At 44.0% G+C, this 19876-nt stretch overlaps 1 protein-coding gene across 2 annotated transcripts; it reads left to right on the top strand.

Annotated features, from left to right (window-relative positions):
• Positions 1 to 5327: 5327 nt before the first annotated feature.
• Positions 5328 to 15067, top strand: c10h19orf25 (chromosome 10 C19orf25 homolog). 2 transcript variants are annotated; one of them, XM_039767119.1, is made up of 3 exons: positions 5328 to 5434; positions 11894 to 12039; positions 14472 to 15067. In XM_039767119.1, the coding sequence occupies exons 2-3, from the start codon at positions 11904 to 11906 to the stop codon at positions 14666 to 14668; spliced, it is 333 nt and encodes a 110-aa protein (XP_039623053.1). In that variant the 5' UTR covers positions 5328 to 5434; positions 11894 to 11903; the 3' UTR covers positions 14669 to 15067. The 2 variants fall into 2 exon arrangements, with proteins under 2 accessions (XP_039623053.1, XP_039623054.1); XM_039767120.1 differs by lacking the exon at positions 5328 to 5434 and adding an exon at positions 9188 to 9301.
• Positions 15068 to 19876: the final 4809 nt, after the last annotated feature.

Raw genomic sequence — 19876 nt, 5'->3', positions numbered from 1 at the left:
AGATTTTATTTTTTTTCTCCAGCCATCTGGAGTTTTTTTTCCTATCCTCCCTGGCCATCAGACCTTACTTTTATTCTATGTTAATTAGTATTCCCTAATTTTATTTTCTTATTTATTTTGTCTTTTTTCTCTTTCTTCATCCTGTAAAGCACTTTGAGCTACACTGTTTGTAGATAGATAGATAGATACTTTATTAATCCCAAGGGGAAATTCACATGGAAAATATGAAAATGTGCTATAGAAATAAATGTTGTTGTTGTCCGGAAGTGATGTCATCAATGGTGCCGGGACCTAGCGGGATTTCCTGTGGATGGTCTGCAGAGGAATGACAGAGAAAGTCAGTGCAGCTCGCCACCCCCTGGTCTGGCTTGGCATTACTATTATTCAGGCCCTTTAGCTGCCTCCCAATCGCACACGTGTGACAACACATTTTCATCGTTTAAACAACAGAGTCAAAGCAGGTAAATATCCACGTCCTGTAGACAGCCAGCAACAATAACCTGTAACACAGTTACTTGGGAAATGTTCTTTTCATTTATCAGCCCGGTCCAGGCAAAGGGGTCCTATTGCCCCTTCATCTACTGGCTTTTAAACATTTCTTTGCCAAAGAGAATAAAAAAAAGAAAACCACCCAGCATACAAAAAATGTTCCCTTCCAACACCAAAATGTTCCCCTCTGACATATGGAGCTGAGATATGGGCAGGAGAAGAAGTTGGATGTGGCAGAAATGAGAATGTGGAGATGGATGTGTGGAGTTACAACAAAAGGACAAGAACAAGAAATAAGACCAGAAATCAGTCCATGCGACTGGTCAGCCTGCTCCAAACAGCTCAGTCCTGATACTAACACTCCTGATAGCTCCTTCCAATTGTTCCATCCACGCTGCACAAAACATGCAAGTATACAATTTAAACTGACAAGTTGAAAAAGTACGGATGGTCATTTGTGACTAAATGAAAAAAATCAAATGGAAACTGTGAAATATGTAATCAGATTATAAATCAGTTATGAAATTGTGAGAAATAAACAATAGTTGTCTAATTATTATGAAATACAATGTCTTCTTGTCATTGAAGGGCAGCACAGTGGCACAATGGTAGCACTGCTGCCTCACAGTAAGGATGTCCAGGTTCTCAGGTCCTCCCTTCATGGAGTTGTCATATTCTGCATGGATTTTCTTCCACAGTCCGAAGACATGCAGGTTAGGCGGATTGGTGACCCTAAATGGGCCTGTGTGTGTTTGCCCTGTGATAGACTGGCACCCCATCCAGGGTATGTTCCTGCCTTGTGCCCTATGCTAGCTGGGATAGCCTCCAGCAGCCCCCGATTATAACATTAGACCAGTCTAGATGAGAACAAACCATTCAGCCCAACACAGCTTGCCAGTCCCACCCACTTCATTCTTCTAAAATAACATCAAGTCAAGTTCTGAAGGTCCCTAAAGTTCTCCTGTCCACCACGCTACTTGTCACTTATTCCATGTCTCTGTGGTTCTCTGTGTGAAGAAAAAACTTCCTAATGTTTGTGTGAAATTTCCCCTTCACAAGTTTCCAACTGTGTCCCCATGTTCTTGATGAACTCATTTTAAAGTCACCGTCTCGATCCACTGAACTAATTCCCTTCATAAATTTAAACACTTCACTCAGGTCTCCTCTTCATCTCCTGTAAAGGCTCAGCTCTTTTAATCTTTCCTCCTAACTCATCCCCTGTAGCCCTGAATCAGCCTCGTCGCTCTTCTCTGGACCTTTCTTTTGCTGTTACAGTGGTGTGAAAAACTATTTGCCCCCTTCCTGATTTCTTATTCTTTTGCATGTTTGTCACACAAAATGTTTCTGATCATCAAACACATTTAACCATTAGTCAAATATAACACAAGTAAACACAAAATGCAGTTTTTAAATGATGGTTTTTATTATTTAGGGAGAAAAAAATCCCAACCTACATGGCCCTGTGTGAAAAAGTAATTGCCCCCTTGTTCAAAAATCACCTAACTATGGTGTATCACACCTGAGTTCAATTTCCTGATTACTGCCACATCTCTTTCAATACAGAAATCCCTTAAATAGGAGCTGCCTGACACGTCGACCAAAAGCACCTCAAAAGCTAGACATCATGCCAAGATCCAAAGAAATTCAGGAACAAATGAGAACAGAAGTCATTGAGATCTATCAGTCTGGTAAAGGTTATAAAGCCATTTCTAAAGCTTTGGGACTCCAGCGAACCACAGTGAGAGCCATTATCCACAAATGGCAAAAACATGGAACAGTGGTGAACCTTCCCAGGAGTGTCCGGCCGACCAAAATTACCCCAAGAGCGCAGAGACGACTCATCCGAGAGGTCACAGAAGACCCCAGGACAACGTCTAAAGAACTGCAGGCCTCACTTGCCTCAATTAAGGTCAGTGTTCACGACTCCACCATAAGAAAGAGACTGGGCAAAAACGGCCTGCATGGCAGATTTCCAAGACGCAAACCACTGTTAAGCAAAAAGAACATTAGGGCTCGTCTCAATTTTGCTAAGAAACATCTCAATGATTGCCAAGACTTTTGGGAAAATACCTTGTGGATTGATGAGACAAAAGTTGAACTTTTTGGAAGGCAAATGTCCCGTTACATCTGGCGTAAAAGGAACACAGCATTTCAGAAAAGAACATCATACCAACAGTAAAATATGGTGGTGGTAGTGTGATGGTCTGGGGTTGTTTTGCTGCTTCAGGACCTGGAAGGCTTACTGCGATAGATGGAACCATGAATTCTACTGTCTACCAAAAAATCCTGAAGGAGAATGTCCGGCCATCTGTTCGTCAACTCAAGCTGAAGCGATCTTGGGTGCTGCAACAGGACAATCAGCCAAAACACACCAGCAAATCCACCTCTGAATGGCTGAAGAAAAACAAAATGAAGACTTTGGAGTGGCCTAGTCAAAGTCCTGACCTGAATCCAATTGAGATGCTATGGCATGACCTTAAAAAGGCGCTTCATGCTAGAAAACTCTCAAATAAAGCTGAATTACAACAATTCTGCAAAGATGAGTGGGCCAAAATTCCTCCAGAGCTGAAAAGACTCATTGCAAGTTATCGCAAACGCTTGATTGCAGTTATTGCTGCTAAGGGTGGCCCAACCAGTTATTAGGTTCAGGGGGCAATTACTTTTTCACACAGGGCCATATAGGTTTGGATTTTTTTTTCTCCCTAAATAATAAAAACCATCATTTAAAAACTGCATTTTGTGTTTACTTGTGTTGTATTTGACTAATGGTTAAATGTGTTTGATGATCAGAAACATTTTGTGTGACAAACATGCAAAAGAATAAGAAATCAGGAAGGGGGCAAATAGTTTTTCACACCACTGTATGTCCTTTTTGGAGACCCAAACTGCACACAGGACTCCAGATGAGGTCTCACCAGTGTGTTGTAAAGCTTGAGCAGAACCTCCTGTGACTTGTACTCCACACATCAAGGCGCTATATAACCTGACATTCTGTTAGCCTTCTTAATGGCTTCTGGACACTGTCTGGCAGTTGATAGCTTAGAGTCCACTACGACTCCTAAATCCTTCTCTTAAGGTGTACTCTTGATTGTCAGACCTCCCATTGTGTATTCAAACCTCACATTTTCACTTCTTATGTGTAATTCTTTACATTTACTGACATTAAACTTCATCTGCCACAAATCTGCCCAAGCCTGTCTGCTGTTCAAGTCCCTCAGTTTGTTGTAATGAATTCTTGATTATCTGACAATCCACCTATCTTGGTATCATCTGCAAGAAATTGGCTTATCCACTGTAGTAAAGGGGCAAGAGTCTGGGTGTGTATCTGTGTGTCCGTTCAGTTACAGTTACTCTGTGATATGCTATTTAATATGGGAATTGTAAAAGCAGTGCTAATGTCTGCTGCACCATCTGTTGGAATGAAAAATGCAATGCCTTGTATAACTGCATGCATTACAAAATTAATTTCAATAGACGGTCCACTGCAAACTTTAACACTGAATATGTCCAACAGGGAGTAACTTCTAGATGGACAGAAATTAGCTTAGCTACCTTAATGAAAGGGCAAGTGTCTGTGTATCTTGTTTTGCTTTGGCCAGGGTTTCTTCTCTGGCTAATTTTATTTAATTTATTTATTTACTAGGGGGCTGTGCCCCCGGATTGCTTCACTCACCCACACCACCCCCTGCCTCCCCACGGCGCGCTATGCGCCAGCCTGTTTGTGTCTCTGTCACTCGCGTTGTGAAGGGGGGCTAAATGCATGCTAAGGAGATGCGGACGGATCAGGTGCTGGCTTGTTGCTGCTGAGGTGCGTGTTCTGCTTGTCACGTTGCGCGTCAATCATTTAAAAGCCTGTACAGCAGCTGTCCTTTTGTCTCACGGGCTGTTAAAGTGTCTCTCGCAGGACGACAAAGAGTCTTCCAAGAAGATCACGTCTCGACCCGAAGATATTTTTTAATTATAATGGAGAGATTTATTAGACACCTTTATGCAAGGCAACTTACAAAGCAAATTATAAGACATACAAGTAGGAGGGTGCAACAGAGAAGAAGATAAAAAGGCGAGCACAAGAAAGTAGAACTACAACATTATTAAACCACCAACTAGACTAAGACAAGCATCTGAATCCTACACACTTTTATCAGTGCAGCAGCAGCTATCCTGTAGAAGAGGAGCTAAGCAGATCCAAAATATTTAATGAAAAGGTGCGTTTTCAAGAGACAGCCAGACATTGGGTGCAGTACGAGGAGATAAAGGGAGATCCTTCCACAGCTTTGGAGTGAGAAGAGAGGAGCATTGTCCAGTCTCCATCTGCCCTCTCGAGCCTTCCGAGGCATGTAAGGTGCACTGAGTTTGTCTCAGGGGTCCCAGGAATGCAGAGCTCAATACACCTTGTGACAGTTTTTGCTGTCGATCACCCCAACCAGCAACACATGTGTTTCAGGTGGATACGCCTTCTATTACACTATTTTATTTTAATGCAGGTAATGAAATGGAGTGTAGAATGGCACCTATTTCTGTTACAGCAGACATAAGTACGTACCTAATTTGAGTCATGAATTAGACTTATTCGCTTTAACAAATGAAGATTTTTGAACGAGTCGGTACGAAACCTCATAAACTCTGGGTTTGTTTTAGTTGTCCATGCGCATGCGTTTCATTGTAAAACATTAAAAAAATAATGTCGCCAACGATATATTATAATTCGTTATGCTATACGCATGTTTTCGACCGCTGCAAATAGTTTTGTCATGTTCAGTGAAGCAAAAAAATGTCCAAGTTAACATCGCCGCCACGCCACGTGACCCGGGGACGTTCGCTTTCGCCGACTAATGTCCTACGCAGAGTTCTGGCGCTTGCGCGTTGGACTGGAAGTGTTTATCTGACAAGCAGATGCTTACGTCTTAGTGTGTGTCTCCCGAACCTCTTCCAGACGCAGCTTCCAGTAAGATTTTTATTGTTCGTTAGTAAATTTACTCGAATGCGGGAAGGGTGTCATTTAAATGCCGTGTAAGACATTCGCGGCAAAGCGGGAGACGTTACGTCGCGCAAGCTGTCAGGGCAGAAGCCAAAAAAGGTGCAGCGAGGTGGCAGGCAGCAAAACAGCATCGGCTGCAAATAAACCAGCTCGGGTTTTTTTGTATTTTGCATTTTTATGAACGGGTATTAGTTGTGTCTTACCATTTTAATGATGAATGTGTTTTATAAAACTTATTGACGGGTATTTAACGAAGCGCGCAAATGAAATCGAAATTTAACTCGAGTAAACTTCCCTTGAATAAGCCACGTTTTTCAATCGAGACTCAGTGGGTTCAATGAACGCGAAGAGCTCCCCGTTAACTCGAAACGGGCTTCGGCAGTCCTCGAATGTGCTCGCTCTCGGGAGATTGAAGCAGCCTCGATAAGCGATCGTCGATAACATCAATCGGAGTTCGCGTAGTTCAGAAGGGGGAGGCGATGTCGGCAGATTGGGGACCTGCGACTTGGAGCTCGGAACGATGGCGTGCAGGGTGAATTACTGGAAACGTTAACTGTCTTAACTTAGAAGGAGCTTTGCAGTAAGGAGACTGTGAAAGATTGTGGATTCGCTTCCCGGTTCCTCCCTGTGTGGATAGCGCTTTGAGTACTGAGAATAGCGCTATATAAATGTAATGAATTATTATTATAAGGACAAGCAACTGAGACAGTCTTTTCAGCAGTTGACTTATAAATAACCCATAAAGAAGGGTGAAAGGCAGGGCTGTCTTAACAGCATCATTGGCCCCCTGGCAAAGTAGTGTGCTGGGACCCCGTGTTGATAGATAGATAGATAGATACTTTATTAATCCCAAGGGGAAATTCACATAATCCAGCAACAGCATACTGATAAAAACAATATTAAATTAAAGAGTAATAAAAAATGCAGGTAAAAACAGACAATAACTTTGAATAATGTTAACGTTCCACCGGGTGGAACTGAAGAGTCGCATAGTATGGGGGAGGAACGATCTCCTCAGTCTGTCAGTGGAGCAGGACGGTGACAAAAGTCTGTCACTGAAGCTGCTCCTCTGCCGGGAGATGACACAGTTCAGTGGATTCTCCATGATTGACAGGAGGCTGTTGATAGCAAAACAGAAATATACGTCAGCATCAGAAAAGTAGTGGGCTCCTATGCTCCTGGACCCCCTAACCAGTGCCCATATGTTAAGACGGCCCTGGTGAGAGGCCATGATGTGGCAAACCATAGCAGACTGATGCTGAAGTGCATGACAGTTCTGAATTTGTGAATTGTGTAATTGAATATGAATGGCATGATTCAGTTTTTTTAAGTTTTCATTGAATTGCCTAGTTATGAAAGAAGATGATCCACCATGATGACCCCTAATGGGATCAGCCGGAAAAAGAAGTTGTTGAATTGTCTGTTTTTTTTGTAAACACTTTGGTTAGTGAATGGTATATTCCCAACTGTTAAAACAATAAAGTATGCAACAGCGATATGAAGTACATTTGGCAGCAATTGAAAACTAATACACAAGAACATAACTTACTTGAGAATTTCTAAAACGGCACATTTATCATATGCAAATGTTTAATTCTAACACATCAGACAACCAAAATGAAATCTGCAGCTTCTGCTACTGGTTTGGTGCTCCAATGTCACTTCAGAAGAAGGAGTTTGTACTCCTCAGAATGTCTGACTGCACAATACGACTGCCATTTTAAAGGACATATTCTAGGGTGTTCGCACTTTGCAGTGCTTAGGACCTCCCAAAAGTGGGCCAAACAACAACAGTCTATCTATCTATCTATCTATCTATCTATCTATCTATCTATCTATCTATCTATCTATCTATCTATCTATCTATTAATTATATAGTGCCTCTCAAATAATCTATCTATCTATCTATCAATCAATCAATTATATAGTGCCTCTCAAATAATCTATCTATCTATTAATTATATAGTGCCTCTCAAATAATCTATCTATCTATCTATCTATCTATCTATCTATCTATCTATCTATCTATCTATCTATCTATCTATTAATTATATAGTGCCTCTCAAATAATCTATATCTTATATAGTGCCTTTCATATCTATCTATCATATAGTGCCTTTCATATCTATCTATCTATTATATAGTGCCTTTCATATCTATCTATCTATCTATCTATCTATCTATCTATCTATCTATCTATCTATCTTATATAGTGCCTTTCATATCTATCTATGTATCTAAGAGTAAGGTCCAATGGCCAGGGAGGACAGAAAAACAAAAAAAAACTCCAGACGGCTGGAGAAAAAATAAAATTTGCAGGGGGTCCCAGGCTATGAGACCACCCAGCCCCCTCTAGGCATTCTGCCTAACATAAATGATCAGGGTTCTCATGGAAGGACTTGATACCCACTGCTCTTTACGAAGGACCCCCAGGGATCTTTTATGACCACAGAGAGTCAGGAACTCAATTTTACGTCTCATCCGAAGGACGGCATCACTTTTACAGCTCGGTGTCCCCGTCACTGCACTGGGCCATTGGGATCCACATTCGGACCACAGGGTAAGCACCCCCTGCTGGCCTCAGCAACATCTCTTCCAGCAGCAGCCCAAGCTTTTCCTGGTTGGTCTCCCATTCAAGTACTGGCCAGGCCTGAACATCTTTAGCTTCAGGTGGATGACCTCTTCTGAAGTGCAGGTGGCATGGCTGCGGGCATATTCACTCTCTGATTAGCTTGGCAGTGTCGTTATTTGCACATAAGTGCGGTCTGTTGTGCCTGTGACATTTGGGAAGCCTAAATGATTTTATCTAGTGTCAGCAAAGTAGCATTCCTTCTGTCACTGCCAGGATTCGAACCGGCAGCCTTCAAATTTCCAGTCCAGATCCTTGAGCCACAACGCCACCGCTCTGCCTTATGGCCATGGAGAAGGCCCTGAGTGCTGCTCTGGTGTTTCGGTCAGCCTCAAAGCACACCATCTCACTATCGTGACTTGCACACTTTTTGCTCCTTTCAGTTCTCTTCGTTAGTTGTTGACCCTTTTTAGTTCCTGTGGTCTGCCCAGCTGCCATTTTGAAGCCAGGGATTGTTTGCGGGAGTCTCATTTATTCACAGGCTGAAGTCCAGTGGCTACTGACCTTCATACCGGCCAGTGCCAAAAACAGATGCTGAGTCAGCCGCCAAAGGGGTCCCCCTGAAGCTTTGAGATCCACTGGTAGCGGCCCACTTCAGGCACTCGGGGTCTGCCAACTCCGCGGTGGCTCTTCCCGCTGAAACTTTGCGAGTGACGCAGTAATCAGCCTGCTGCTGCCCCTCAGCTATTTTTTGTGCACTCCCGTTAGGCCAGGTTTATACTTCACGCGGCGTATGCTCCAGCGGGCGCTCCTGCAACGCCAGTGTTTTACTGTTCATACTTGCGCGCGTACTTTACGAAATCTGGAAGAATCCACCAGGTGGCAGTGCGAGATATCATCGCGGTGAGAACAGGTTCGGCTTCGCTGTGTTGTGAATTACAGGGAGCAGCTATTAAATTCTAATGACACCATATCTCTGAAAAGGATGTTTAATGATTAAATCCATCAATCCAGGGATGTGTCCATTCCAGCAAGCATGAGGCAGAAACAACCCCTAGACAGGGCATCAGCTCATCGCAAGGTGAATACAAGCACTCACATACCGTACACTGGCGTCATTGTAGCGTCACCAAATCTGCATATCTTTGGAAGGAAACGGGAGCACACGGAGGAAACCCAGCAGGAACACAAGCAGACTCCAGACAGGGAATACCAGCAACGTGACTCCCTGCGAGACAGCAGTGCCACTGTGCCGCGCAACACACGTGTGTAATTATTAACAGTATTCATTTTTTAAACACAATTAACAATTTTATCTGTAAAATGTAACATACTTCAATGCATTTCATCATGAACGTGATATCAAGTATAAATCTAAGGAGTCTAAATGTGCAGAGAGTTGGAATATCATACATGTAATGTGTTCTGTGTGGCTGCTGTCAGGTCAGGAGGAAGCCCCAGGAAAAAAAGTCGGCCCAAAAGATGGTATGTGAGACTTTTAAAATGTATCGTGTCAGTTTCAGTCTGGTTTTCACCCTGGCCATAGCACCGAAACAGCCTTGGTCAGGGTCACAAATGACCTTCTGATGTCAGCAGATACTGGTTCTCCTTCTTTACTCATTCTCCTTGACCTGACAGCTGCTTTTGATACAATTGATCATAATATTCTTCTTCACCGTCTGCAATACACCCTTGGACTTTCAGGAACTGTTCAAAATTGGTTTACATCTTATTTGACCGGTAGAACTGAGTATGTCGCACTTGGCAGCGCAAAATCTCACACCCATAATGTTACCTGTGGTGTTCCACAGGGCTCTGTGTTGGGCCCCATCCTTTTCATCATTTATATGCTCCCCCTTGGAAGTGTCATTAGCAGACATGGTTTTTCTTTTCATTGTTATGCCGATGACACTCAGCTTTATCTTAGGACAACTCCCACCTCCTCTACTGCTCCTTTGCCAACATCTACACTGACTATTTGTTTGGAGGAAATAGAGGCATGGAGGAGGCTCAACTTCCTTCAGCTAAACAGATCTAAAACAGAAGCCATTTTAGTTGGCACACCACACCAGCTTCGTTCCACTACCATCACCAGTATCACCTTTTCTGGAAAAAAGATACCTCTTTCTACATTTGTTACAAACTTGGGTGTTAAAATGGATTCTCAACTCACTTTTGACACCCACATTAAACATCTCTGTAAGTCATCTTTTCACCTTCTCAGGGACATTGCTAAACTCCGTCCAACAATTACCCTGGCAGATGCAGAGAGGCTTGTCCATGCCTTTGTCTCGTCCAGGCTGGGTTACTGTAATGCGCTCCTCATTGGGATTCCTGGCAAGAGTATCCAGAGACTCCTGTACATTCAGAACAGCGCTGCCAGGATCTTGATGAGGGTGCGAAAGCATAGCCACATCACTCCTATCTTGAAAACCCTTCACTGGCTCCCTGTGCCCCTTAGAATTGAGTACAAGGTTTCCCTCCTTACCCCTCAGTGCATCTATGGATCTGCTCCCCTGTTTTTACAGGAACTCCTCATCCCTCAGACTTCCTCACGCACCCTCCGCTCTGTGCATACTAACACTCTTCAAGTTCCCAGAACTAAGCTTAGCAGTATGGGTGATCGGGCCTTCTCTTCGGTGGCACCGAGGCTGTGGAATTCTCTCTCTGACTACCTGAGAGCCCCACAGTCGACTGATGCTTTCAAACGAAACCTAAAAACTTATCTTTTTAGAAAGGCTTTTTGTTAAATTATTTCAATAGATTTTTTTGTTTGTTAATTTTATTCTTATTTTGTAGCACTTTGAGATTGTTAAATATAAAGCGCGATATAAATAAAATCTATTATTATTATTATTATTATTACAAACGGGAATATGCGACGCTTGAATATAAAAGCACCACTTTTTTTCATTTGTATGTCGGCATTTTGCTTCACCACATCGAACCATAAATCAGACATCGATGCGCGCCCGTCGATCCCGTAGGGTCCACATAGAGGCTTTCTGTCACATGTAGATAGTAAACGGAGACCCTGACGTCACGTTCCAACTTTTATCACACTGTGCCCCGACTGCAACTCGCGCACGCGTCATGTTAGCTTCTGAGGATCTGCTCACAGGACGCTGGGAACACATGTCAGCCATAATGCATGCGCGTACGCATTCTAGTGATGGGAAGTTCAGATCATTTTACTGACTCGGATCTTTGAGTCTCGTTCAGCAAAATGAACGAATCATTTTTCGAGTCATTTCGTTCAATTCTCTTTCCGGCTCAGACTGCATAGGTTAAGCTTATGGGGCTGTCACGTGATGAATGAACGACTCAAACCGCGACTAATCGAAAAACCATAGGTTAAGACTGTCGAAACAGGTGAATCAATTCCAATACAGAAACTATAGGAATTTGGGCAAATGCGCATGCGCGACTGAACGAATCACTCCCACGAGACGACTCGTTCTTCCCGAGTCACATTAAAGATTCGTTCAAAATTAACGAATCGTTCAAGAACGACCCATCACTAACGCATTCTGAGCGTGAAGTATGAACGAGCCCTTAAACAAACGAGCGCCTCCTGCTGGAATACGAGTACCTGACAGCTTACTTGTGAGGCACGCAAGATATTAAAAAAAAAAAAAAATCTGCTTGTGACCTCTGACTTCCGCTTGTCTATCCTTCATATAGCTCCGGCCAGGCAAGAAGTCATTTTACCATCCAACCAGCATACCCATCTGTCCTTCATGGCACTTGCGCAAAATACGGGCATAGAGATTTAAACGCTAAGTAAAAAGAGAGCCGGTCAACCAAACTTTTCCAGATGATTGCTTTGCTTATTATGGTTTTTTTTTTCTTTCTAGTGGTCTACAGATGACTTCCAAGGGAAAGAAGCGTGTGGTTCTACCAACCCGTCCTGAGCCTCCAACTGCAGCCCAAATCCAGGAAGACATTGAAAAGGCATCTCCAACTGATCCCGTCTTCACAGTGCTCAAGGACGCCACTGAAGGTGCTTTCAAAACACATTTAGTGCCTTAGATATTAGAACATTACAGTACACGGAGATGTTTGATGAGAACAGGCCATTCAGTCCTGCAAAGCTCATCTAATTCCTCCAAGATAACATCAAGTTGAGTTTTGAAGGCCCCTAAAGTCCTCCTGTCTACCACAGTACTTGGTCACTTATTCCACGTGTCTGTGGTTCTCTGTGTATAAAGAAAAACTTGATAATGTTTGTGTGAAATGTACCCTTCACAGTTTTCCAACTTTGTCCTTGTGTTCTTGATGAGCTCATTTTAAAGTCACCATGTTGATCAGGTCAGGTCAGGTTGGGGAGCATGCACTGGTACAGCGTGTTGCCGCACCAACCATATGACAAAACAGCTCGGGATCCTGGTTGGCAACCCTCCAGACAGACACGCGGTCCAGTCCCACCCTCCAGAAATGACCCTCTATCTGCCACAGCCAGGTGTTACATGGGCATCCCCTTGGCCTGTTGCAGCCACTCAGGTCCTCCACACCGAGGGTCCTGCGAACCTGATCACCCCCGCGGAATCGCGCCACATGGCCGTAGTGCCGTAACTGACGCTCCCTCACAGTGCAGGTCATGTGCCTCATTCGGGACTCCATGAGCAACACAAAGTCAAACCAGTGGTACCCAAAGATTCTCCAAAGAGACACAGTACCAAAGAAGTCCAGTATTCGTCTCTGGATAGCCATGTAGCAAGACAAGAAGCACCAGGACTCTAAAGACTTGGACCTTCGTCCTTTATCATAGATGTCAGGAGCGCCACGCACCCCTTTCCAGCGACCTCATGACCCCCCCATGCTCTCCCAGTCCGTCTACTGACTTCATAGGAAGAGTCACCAGAGACATGAATGTCACTGCCGAGGTCAGTAAACCTCTCAATGACGAGGTCGACACTCTCTCTGCAGACAGACACACTGCTGATGGCCGTGCCCAAGAGGTCATTAAAGGCCTGGCTCTTTGGTTTTTATCAGGACCCTCGCAAGTCCAGACATTCAGACTCCTCACTCAGTCATTCGAGCCCCCGATCAGAGCCTCCATTGACTCTGCGAAGTCTGGGGTGAACTTATTCAGGCTGGTGGTAAGGCTGTCCTCCTGGCATTGCAAGCAATCTTTGCTTCCATTTGGGAGATGGGTGCCATCCCATCTGACAAGAAAATGGGATTTGTCATCCCTACCTGGAAAGGGAAAGGCGATCGCCTGGATTGTGAGAACTACAGGGGGATAACACTGCTCTCTGTGCCGGGTAAGGTCCTTGCTAGGGTCGTCCTCAATAGGATCTGTGATCACTTGCCCACCTACCAGTGACCGGAGAAGTCTGGTTTTACGCCTAAGAGGTCTAGCATCGACTGCATCCTGGCACTGAGGGATCTCATGGAGCGCAAACTTGAATATCGGCAGAGTTTCTTTGCAGCCTTTGGTTTTCATAAATCGTTCGACTCGGTTAATCGAGCTGCCCTGTGAGACATTCTGAGACACTGCGGGATCCCCTCGAGGTTGCTGGATATCATGGCTGGCCTGTACACTGGTACTATGAGTGCCGAGCAGAGTGGAGGCAGAACCTCTGCGCTTTTCCCACTTGATTCTGAGGTCCTTCAGGGGTGTATTCTGCTCCTACAGGGGGCAGTGTTAGGGCCGCTGCTATTTTTAATATATATAAATGATTTAGATAGGAATATACTGTAAGTAGGGTGGCACAGTGGGTAGCGCTGCCGCCTTGCAGTTTGGAGACCTGTGGTTCACTTCCCGGGTCCTCCCTGTGTGAAGTTTGCATGTTCTCCCCATGTTTTCGTGGGTTTCCTCCCACAGTCCAAAGACATGCAGGTTAGGTGCATTGGTGATCCTAAATTGGCCCTAGTGTGTGCTTGGTGTGTGGGTGTGTTTGTGTGTGTCCTGCAGTGGGTTGGCACCCTGCCCAGGATTGGTTCCTGCCTTGTGCCCTGTGTTGGCAGGGATTGACTCCAGCAGACCCCCGTGACCCTGTAGTTCGGATTCAGCGGGTTGGAAAATGGATGGATGGATTTAGATAGGAATATACTGTAAGTAGGGTGGCACAGTGGGTAGCGCTGCTGCCTTGCAGTTAGGAGACCTGTGGTTCACTTCCTGGGTCCTCCCTGCGTGAAGTTTGCATGTTCTCCCCGTGTCTGCGTGGGTTTCCTCCCACAGTCCAAAGACATGCAGGTCAGGTGCATTGGCGATCCTAAATTGTCCCTAGTGTGTGCTTGGTGCGTGTGTGAGTGCCCTGCCCAGTGTTTGTTTCCTGCCTTGCGCCCTGTGTTGGCTGGGATTGGCTCCAGCAGACCCCCGCGACCCTGTAGTTAGGATATAGCGGGTTGGATAATGGATGGATAGATGGTATCATGCGAACTTGCGTCCCTCCATTATCTTGATGTGTCTTCTTGTTCTTTCCACAGAGATGCCCTTCGCTACTTCTACCCCAAATGTGGACAGTGAGCTGGAAAGGAAATACCAACAAAGCCGGCGATACTACGACTTAAATGAAAAGCTGCTGCAGATGCGAGGAGAAGTGGCTGCCAAAAGGCAGGAGCTTCAAGAAGCAGGCAGGCGGCTGGAGGAGAGCACGGTTGACATCAAGGAGAAGTCGCTCTGAGGAATTTTTTACAAAGACCGGTAATTTAGGATTTGAACTTTTGTTGCCGTGCCACTCCCTTAATGGTGACGGTATTATCATGCCGTGGAAGGATGTTAATGGAGGTGGCAGAGCTAAGCTGAGCGTGATTTGGGAAGATTTTTTTTTTTTGGGGGCGTCTTCCCAAAACCAAAATTCCGTCTAACGTTGTCGGCTGAAAGGGAAAGACGTCAGTCCGCGATGACACATACATTCATGTCACTTTACACGTCTACAGAAATGCTTGGCTGTAGTTAATCAATCGGGCTTTGCGGACTTGATGCTTACAGAAAGCAGGCATACGCATCTGAGGAATACAAAGAATTGTCCTCTGGTCACAAATAAAATGGCACAAGATCTCCTGACGTCACTTTTGCTCAATCTGTCTTGTTTTCATTTTTTTATTTTCCTCTCTGTCTGTCTCGGGGTTTCAGGAGAGCGTAAGGTGGTCGTTTTTTGTCCAGCACCTTTGTAGTTTAGTGTTGCAAGCTCATCTGGGGACAAATTAAAAATGAAACGTGAACTGTGCATCGTAAGATGGCAACCCTGCCTGCTCTAACGCCTGCCATGTGGCCAGTAGCGCTAAGATGGCCATTCACTAACGAAGCCAGCTAACCTCTCTGTTGGTGAAATCAGCTTTTTCCAGGTGATCTTAGAATTTTCTTTGTGTCCATCATATCATTTGCGTCATAATTTCCATCAGATGTGATTCTTTCTCTTTTCATTGTTGCACTTTTTTTAAAGACACTCCGTTACTGATGATGGTGAGCACGTAACAGCACCACACTTATGATACACGCTGTTGTGATGCCTTTTTAAAGAGTGAGTTTCGATTTCGGGATCGTTCTGAACACAAATACCAAGGCCTGAATCAAAGCCTTTACCAAATAAAGGATGATGATGATGATAACCTGCTGGAGTGAAGAGCTCGGCTTGAGACACCGTAGCACATGTGCATGAAATCGGGGTCCTTTATGTTCTTTAGTCCATGACGATGTGGTACAATAGCAAATACACACTGGCTGGTAAGAGCTGGGTTGGTATCTATATTAATAAAAGGCAAAGCCCTCCCTCCCTCACTCACTCATCTCTAATTCTCCAACTTCCCGTGAAGGTAGAAGGCTGAAATTTGGCAGCTCATTCCTTACAGCTTCCTTACAAAAGTTGGGCAGGTTTCATTTCGAAATTCTACACGTAATAACTGGAACCTACTTATGTACATACCTGTATATACCGGCCATAACCTGCAGCTCGGTCGCCATGTGAGGCGGAGTTGCGTCCCTCATTGTCACGCCTCCCACGTAATTGAGTGCCTGCCCATATAAGGCCGTCCGTCAGCAGCAATCCAATAGACACGCTGCCGCTAAATATTCGCGGGTGAAGGGCTGTGCTTATGCAAACAAAGATGAGATGGTCAGGGTGGTGTTTGGCACAAACTCAGCAGAAGTGTGAGAGAAACTTTTAAGTGCTGGGTCTGAACTAACATTAAATAAAGCCGTGGACGTCGCACGATCGCATGACATAGCACAAGCACAGCTGAGAACCTTCGATGCATGTGCTCCGAGCGGCTCACGTGAAATGACTGTGAACGCGGTACGCAGAGAACAAGCAAGAGCTCCAAACACAATTACATTACACAATTGAGAAGGCAGCAAAAGAATATGAAGCGAGTGACGCATACAAGCATATTCATTAGTGCAGCTACTGCGGAAACAAAGCACACGGTGTAAACCTTAAGTTTAAATTAGGTTCATAGACACGCTGCCGCTGGCGTTTGTCATGCCTACGACGAATACGATATTCGCGAGATACAAGTTTAATGAGAAGACGCAGGGTATAAACAAGACTTTTCATCACTTTGTAACGGAGTTAAAATTGCTGGTGAAGGACTGTGCTTATGCAAATGAAGATGAGCTGGTCAGGGTGGCGTTTGGCACAAACTCAGCGAAAGTGCGACAGAAACTTTTAAGTGCCGGGTCTGAGCTAACATTAAATAAAGCCGTGGACATCGCGAGATAGCACAAGCACAGCTGAGAACCTTCGATGCATGTACTCCGAGCGGCTCACGTGAACCGACTTTGCAGGACTGGGAAAGGTAAACCCGTGCCTGCAGTGTGTGATGTCTCAGATAAAGAGGAAGACGAGCTGCTTATTGATGAAGTAAGAGAGGAACAACCCTCTGACGCCGAACAAGCCTTTGTAGACATATCAATAGGAAAGCAAGGTGTAAAGCTTAAGTTTAAATTAAGTTCATAGACACGCTGCCGCTAAATATTCGCAGGCAAACCCACAACTTAATACCGGGAATGCCTGTTAAACATCTTAGATTCACGAGTAGCGATTTGGGTCGTGAACACTTTGATGAATGAAACCTGTTATCTTTACAACGGTTGACAAACACGTAATATAACTTGAACACAACACGTCCTCCAAATACGAACCTGATTGAAAGAAATAATGATAATCAAATCCTTGATGACAGCAACACTCATAACACTCACAAAACAATTACATTGACAATCACGTTACTTTTTTTTCCTTTTCTTTTTCATAACTTCTTTAACACACTACTTCTCCGCTGCGAAACGCGGGTATTTTGCTAGTATCCTATAATATACAATGCCTGCAGTGAGACTCTGACATTTGTATCAACCAGAGTTTACTTAGCCTTAATATCTGAATAAAGCGTTAACCTCCTTGTAAGTGTGGTTAAGCCCGAGTGCCTCTCAGTCTAAGCTGTAATGAAGTGTTAAGCCTGAATAATGCTTGGGGCAGTTTTCTGCTGCCATCTAGTGGATGAAATAAGATTTTGCTGTGAACTATCATGACTAGTTCTATGCCTTTATGCCACTCTGTGGCAACTTATTAATATTCACGAGTGGGGTGGATCCTTCAACTAAAACAAATCCATCCATCCATCCATTATCCAACCTGTTATATCCTAATTACAGGATCATGGGGCTCTGCTAGGGCCAGTCCCAGCCATCAAAGGGCACAAGGCAGGAAACAAACCCCGGGCAGGGTGCCAGCCCACCGCATGAACACACACACAGTGGCATGTAAATAAAATCTGTAAAGCCAATTTTAGAACAAACTGTAACTGAACTGTTAGTTGAATCAAGTGATAGTGACGAATAGTGAAACCGATGCTTACAAACAAATCACCAGGGCCAGAGGAGATTTACCCTCGAGTGGCCTAAGGAGGTTAGCAAAGTACTCGGATAAACACTTGACACTTATTTTTAGGAAGTCACTGTGAATCGGGGGGAAATTCTGAAGGACTGGAAAATGGCAAATATTATCCTATTACTTAAAAAGGAAGATCAGGCAGATGCTCTAAACTTGCATTTTTCTGAGATCTTCACAAATAAGGAAGTGGATAACCTCCCAGAGGTCAACGGGACTACTAAGAAGGTACTGAGGGATTTGGAAATTGTAGAGAGAGAAGAGCTGCTCAGATTAAACAGGTTGACATTAAACAAATCACCAGGGGCCTCATGTATAACGCCGTGTGTAGAACTCGCACTATAACATGGCGTAAGCACAAAAGCCGAAATGTGCTTACGCACAGAAAAGTCCAGATGCAGGAATCTGTGCGTACTCCAACTTCCACGCTCTTCCGCTACATAAATCCCGATCAGCGTGAAAACTAACGCTCGTGCACGCGCATTATGTAACACCCCAAATCCTCCCAGAATTATGCCTATTTGAATATGCAAATCAATATAAATCGCCCTTAAGCGCAGCCTTCTGTGAAAAGACAATGGGAAAAGCACGGGGAAAATATAAGAATTTCAGCGAATACCAAGTGGAGGCAAAGGAAAAATATACTATTTGTTCAAATAAACCGTGGTATAATCAACAAAAGGAAGTTGATCGAGTGACATAGCGTGTTGGAGAAACTTGAAAGCTCACATTCACAAAATCGCACAGTGCCGGAAATAAAAAAGAAGTCGCATATCAAAGTCGCCCTGAAAAGCTGAGTTGTAAGCCCACTGTCTGAGTGTCATATGAAAGCTTATTAGGGTACAGAGAAAAAAGGCACACAGTGGGGAAAAAGCACGAAATGTCAACTTCAATCTCGACATTTCCACTTTAATCACGTAGTTTATTTTGTCATTAAAGTAGAACATCATAAACTTCATCTTAAAATCGTTTAATTAACCAGTTTCTCAAATCACATCGTAATTAAAGTAGCACGTTAAATGCTTTGTTTTGTATTTGATCTTCTACTCGTATGTGCTCTGTGTGTGTGAATCACTACTTGCTTCTTAAACCGGCTCTCTTCCTCCAACTGGACACAGAGTCCATTACATTTGTGATATTACAGCTCTCTGAATAACTAAAATACTGAGATGTATCGTGATGTCATTTTCATGATGATAGGAGTTAAAGCACGTTATTAAACATGTGTTTCACTTCGATGAAATAATTTATTGCAGCAGTACTCAGGGGCGGCTCTAGGCTTGTGGTGGCACTGGGCAGAGGAAGAATCGGTGGCTCCTTCGCCCCGTCAGTAAGGTAGCTTATGCATGGTGGATGGCCACGTCCGTTGCAGACACTGCATAGCCGCCTCGTGCTCATGACACAAGCATTTAACTTTTGCCGAAATTTGTCGCTGCGTTTTTAGCTGTGTTGTTATTTTCTCTTTCTGTTTTATATTCAATATATATTGGCGTGGCCGTCACTGCAGTCCTTGCTTTTCTTTCCCCAAGTAACCGATCGCCACACAATCAGCTCTGTAATAGACGTTAAGCCATCTGTAAGCTTAGCGCCGATTCTTCAAAACGTTTAAGGAACATTGAAATGTCTTCGTAGTACATGTTTAATTATTCTATCCTTAAAGACACTCCCAGTGAAGAATATAGATTATTTAAATGAAATTAAAGTTTTATCTGTATAATTTAATACACATATTTTGCTGCATTTCACCTTAAAAATGATATCGTCATCATATGTAAATACGCGCTTTATAAAGTGGCTCAGGTTGTGAGATATTATAACTGTAGTGCAAGTTTACAGTGAGGTGATTGTACTTATAAGTACAAACAGTTCTACAAGGAGCAATTGATTGAGTGCGTTTGTAGTTCTTGGGATTAAACTGTTTCTGAACCGCGAGGTCTGTACAGGAAAGGCTTTAAAACGTCTGAGGTAGCGTGTCCTTAATGCCGTATACCGATAATTCTCTTT

The sequence above is a fragment of the Polypterus senegalus genome, chromosome 10 (genome assembly GCF_016835505.1).
Source record: "Polypterus senegalus isolate Bchr_013 chromosome 10, ASM1683550v1, whole genome shotgun sequence".
In the NCBI taxonomy this organism is placed as follows: domain Eukaryota; kingdom Metazoa; phylum Chordata; class Cladistia; order Polypteriformes; family Polypteridae; genus Polypterus; species Polypterus senegalus.
Note: the sequence above shows the minus strand (reverse complement) of the source record. Positions and strands in the feature narration are given on the sequence as shown.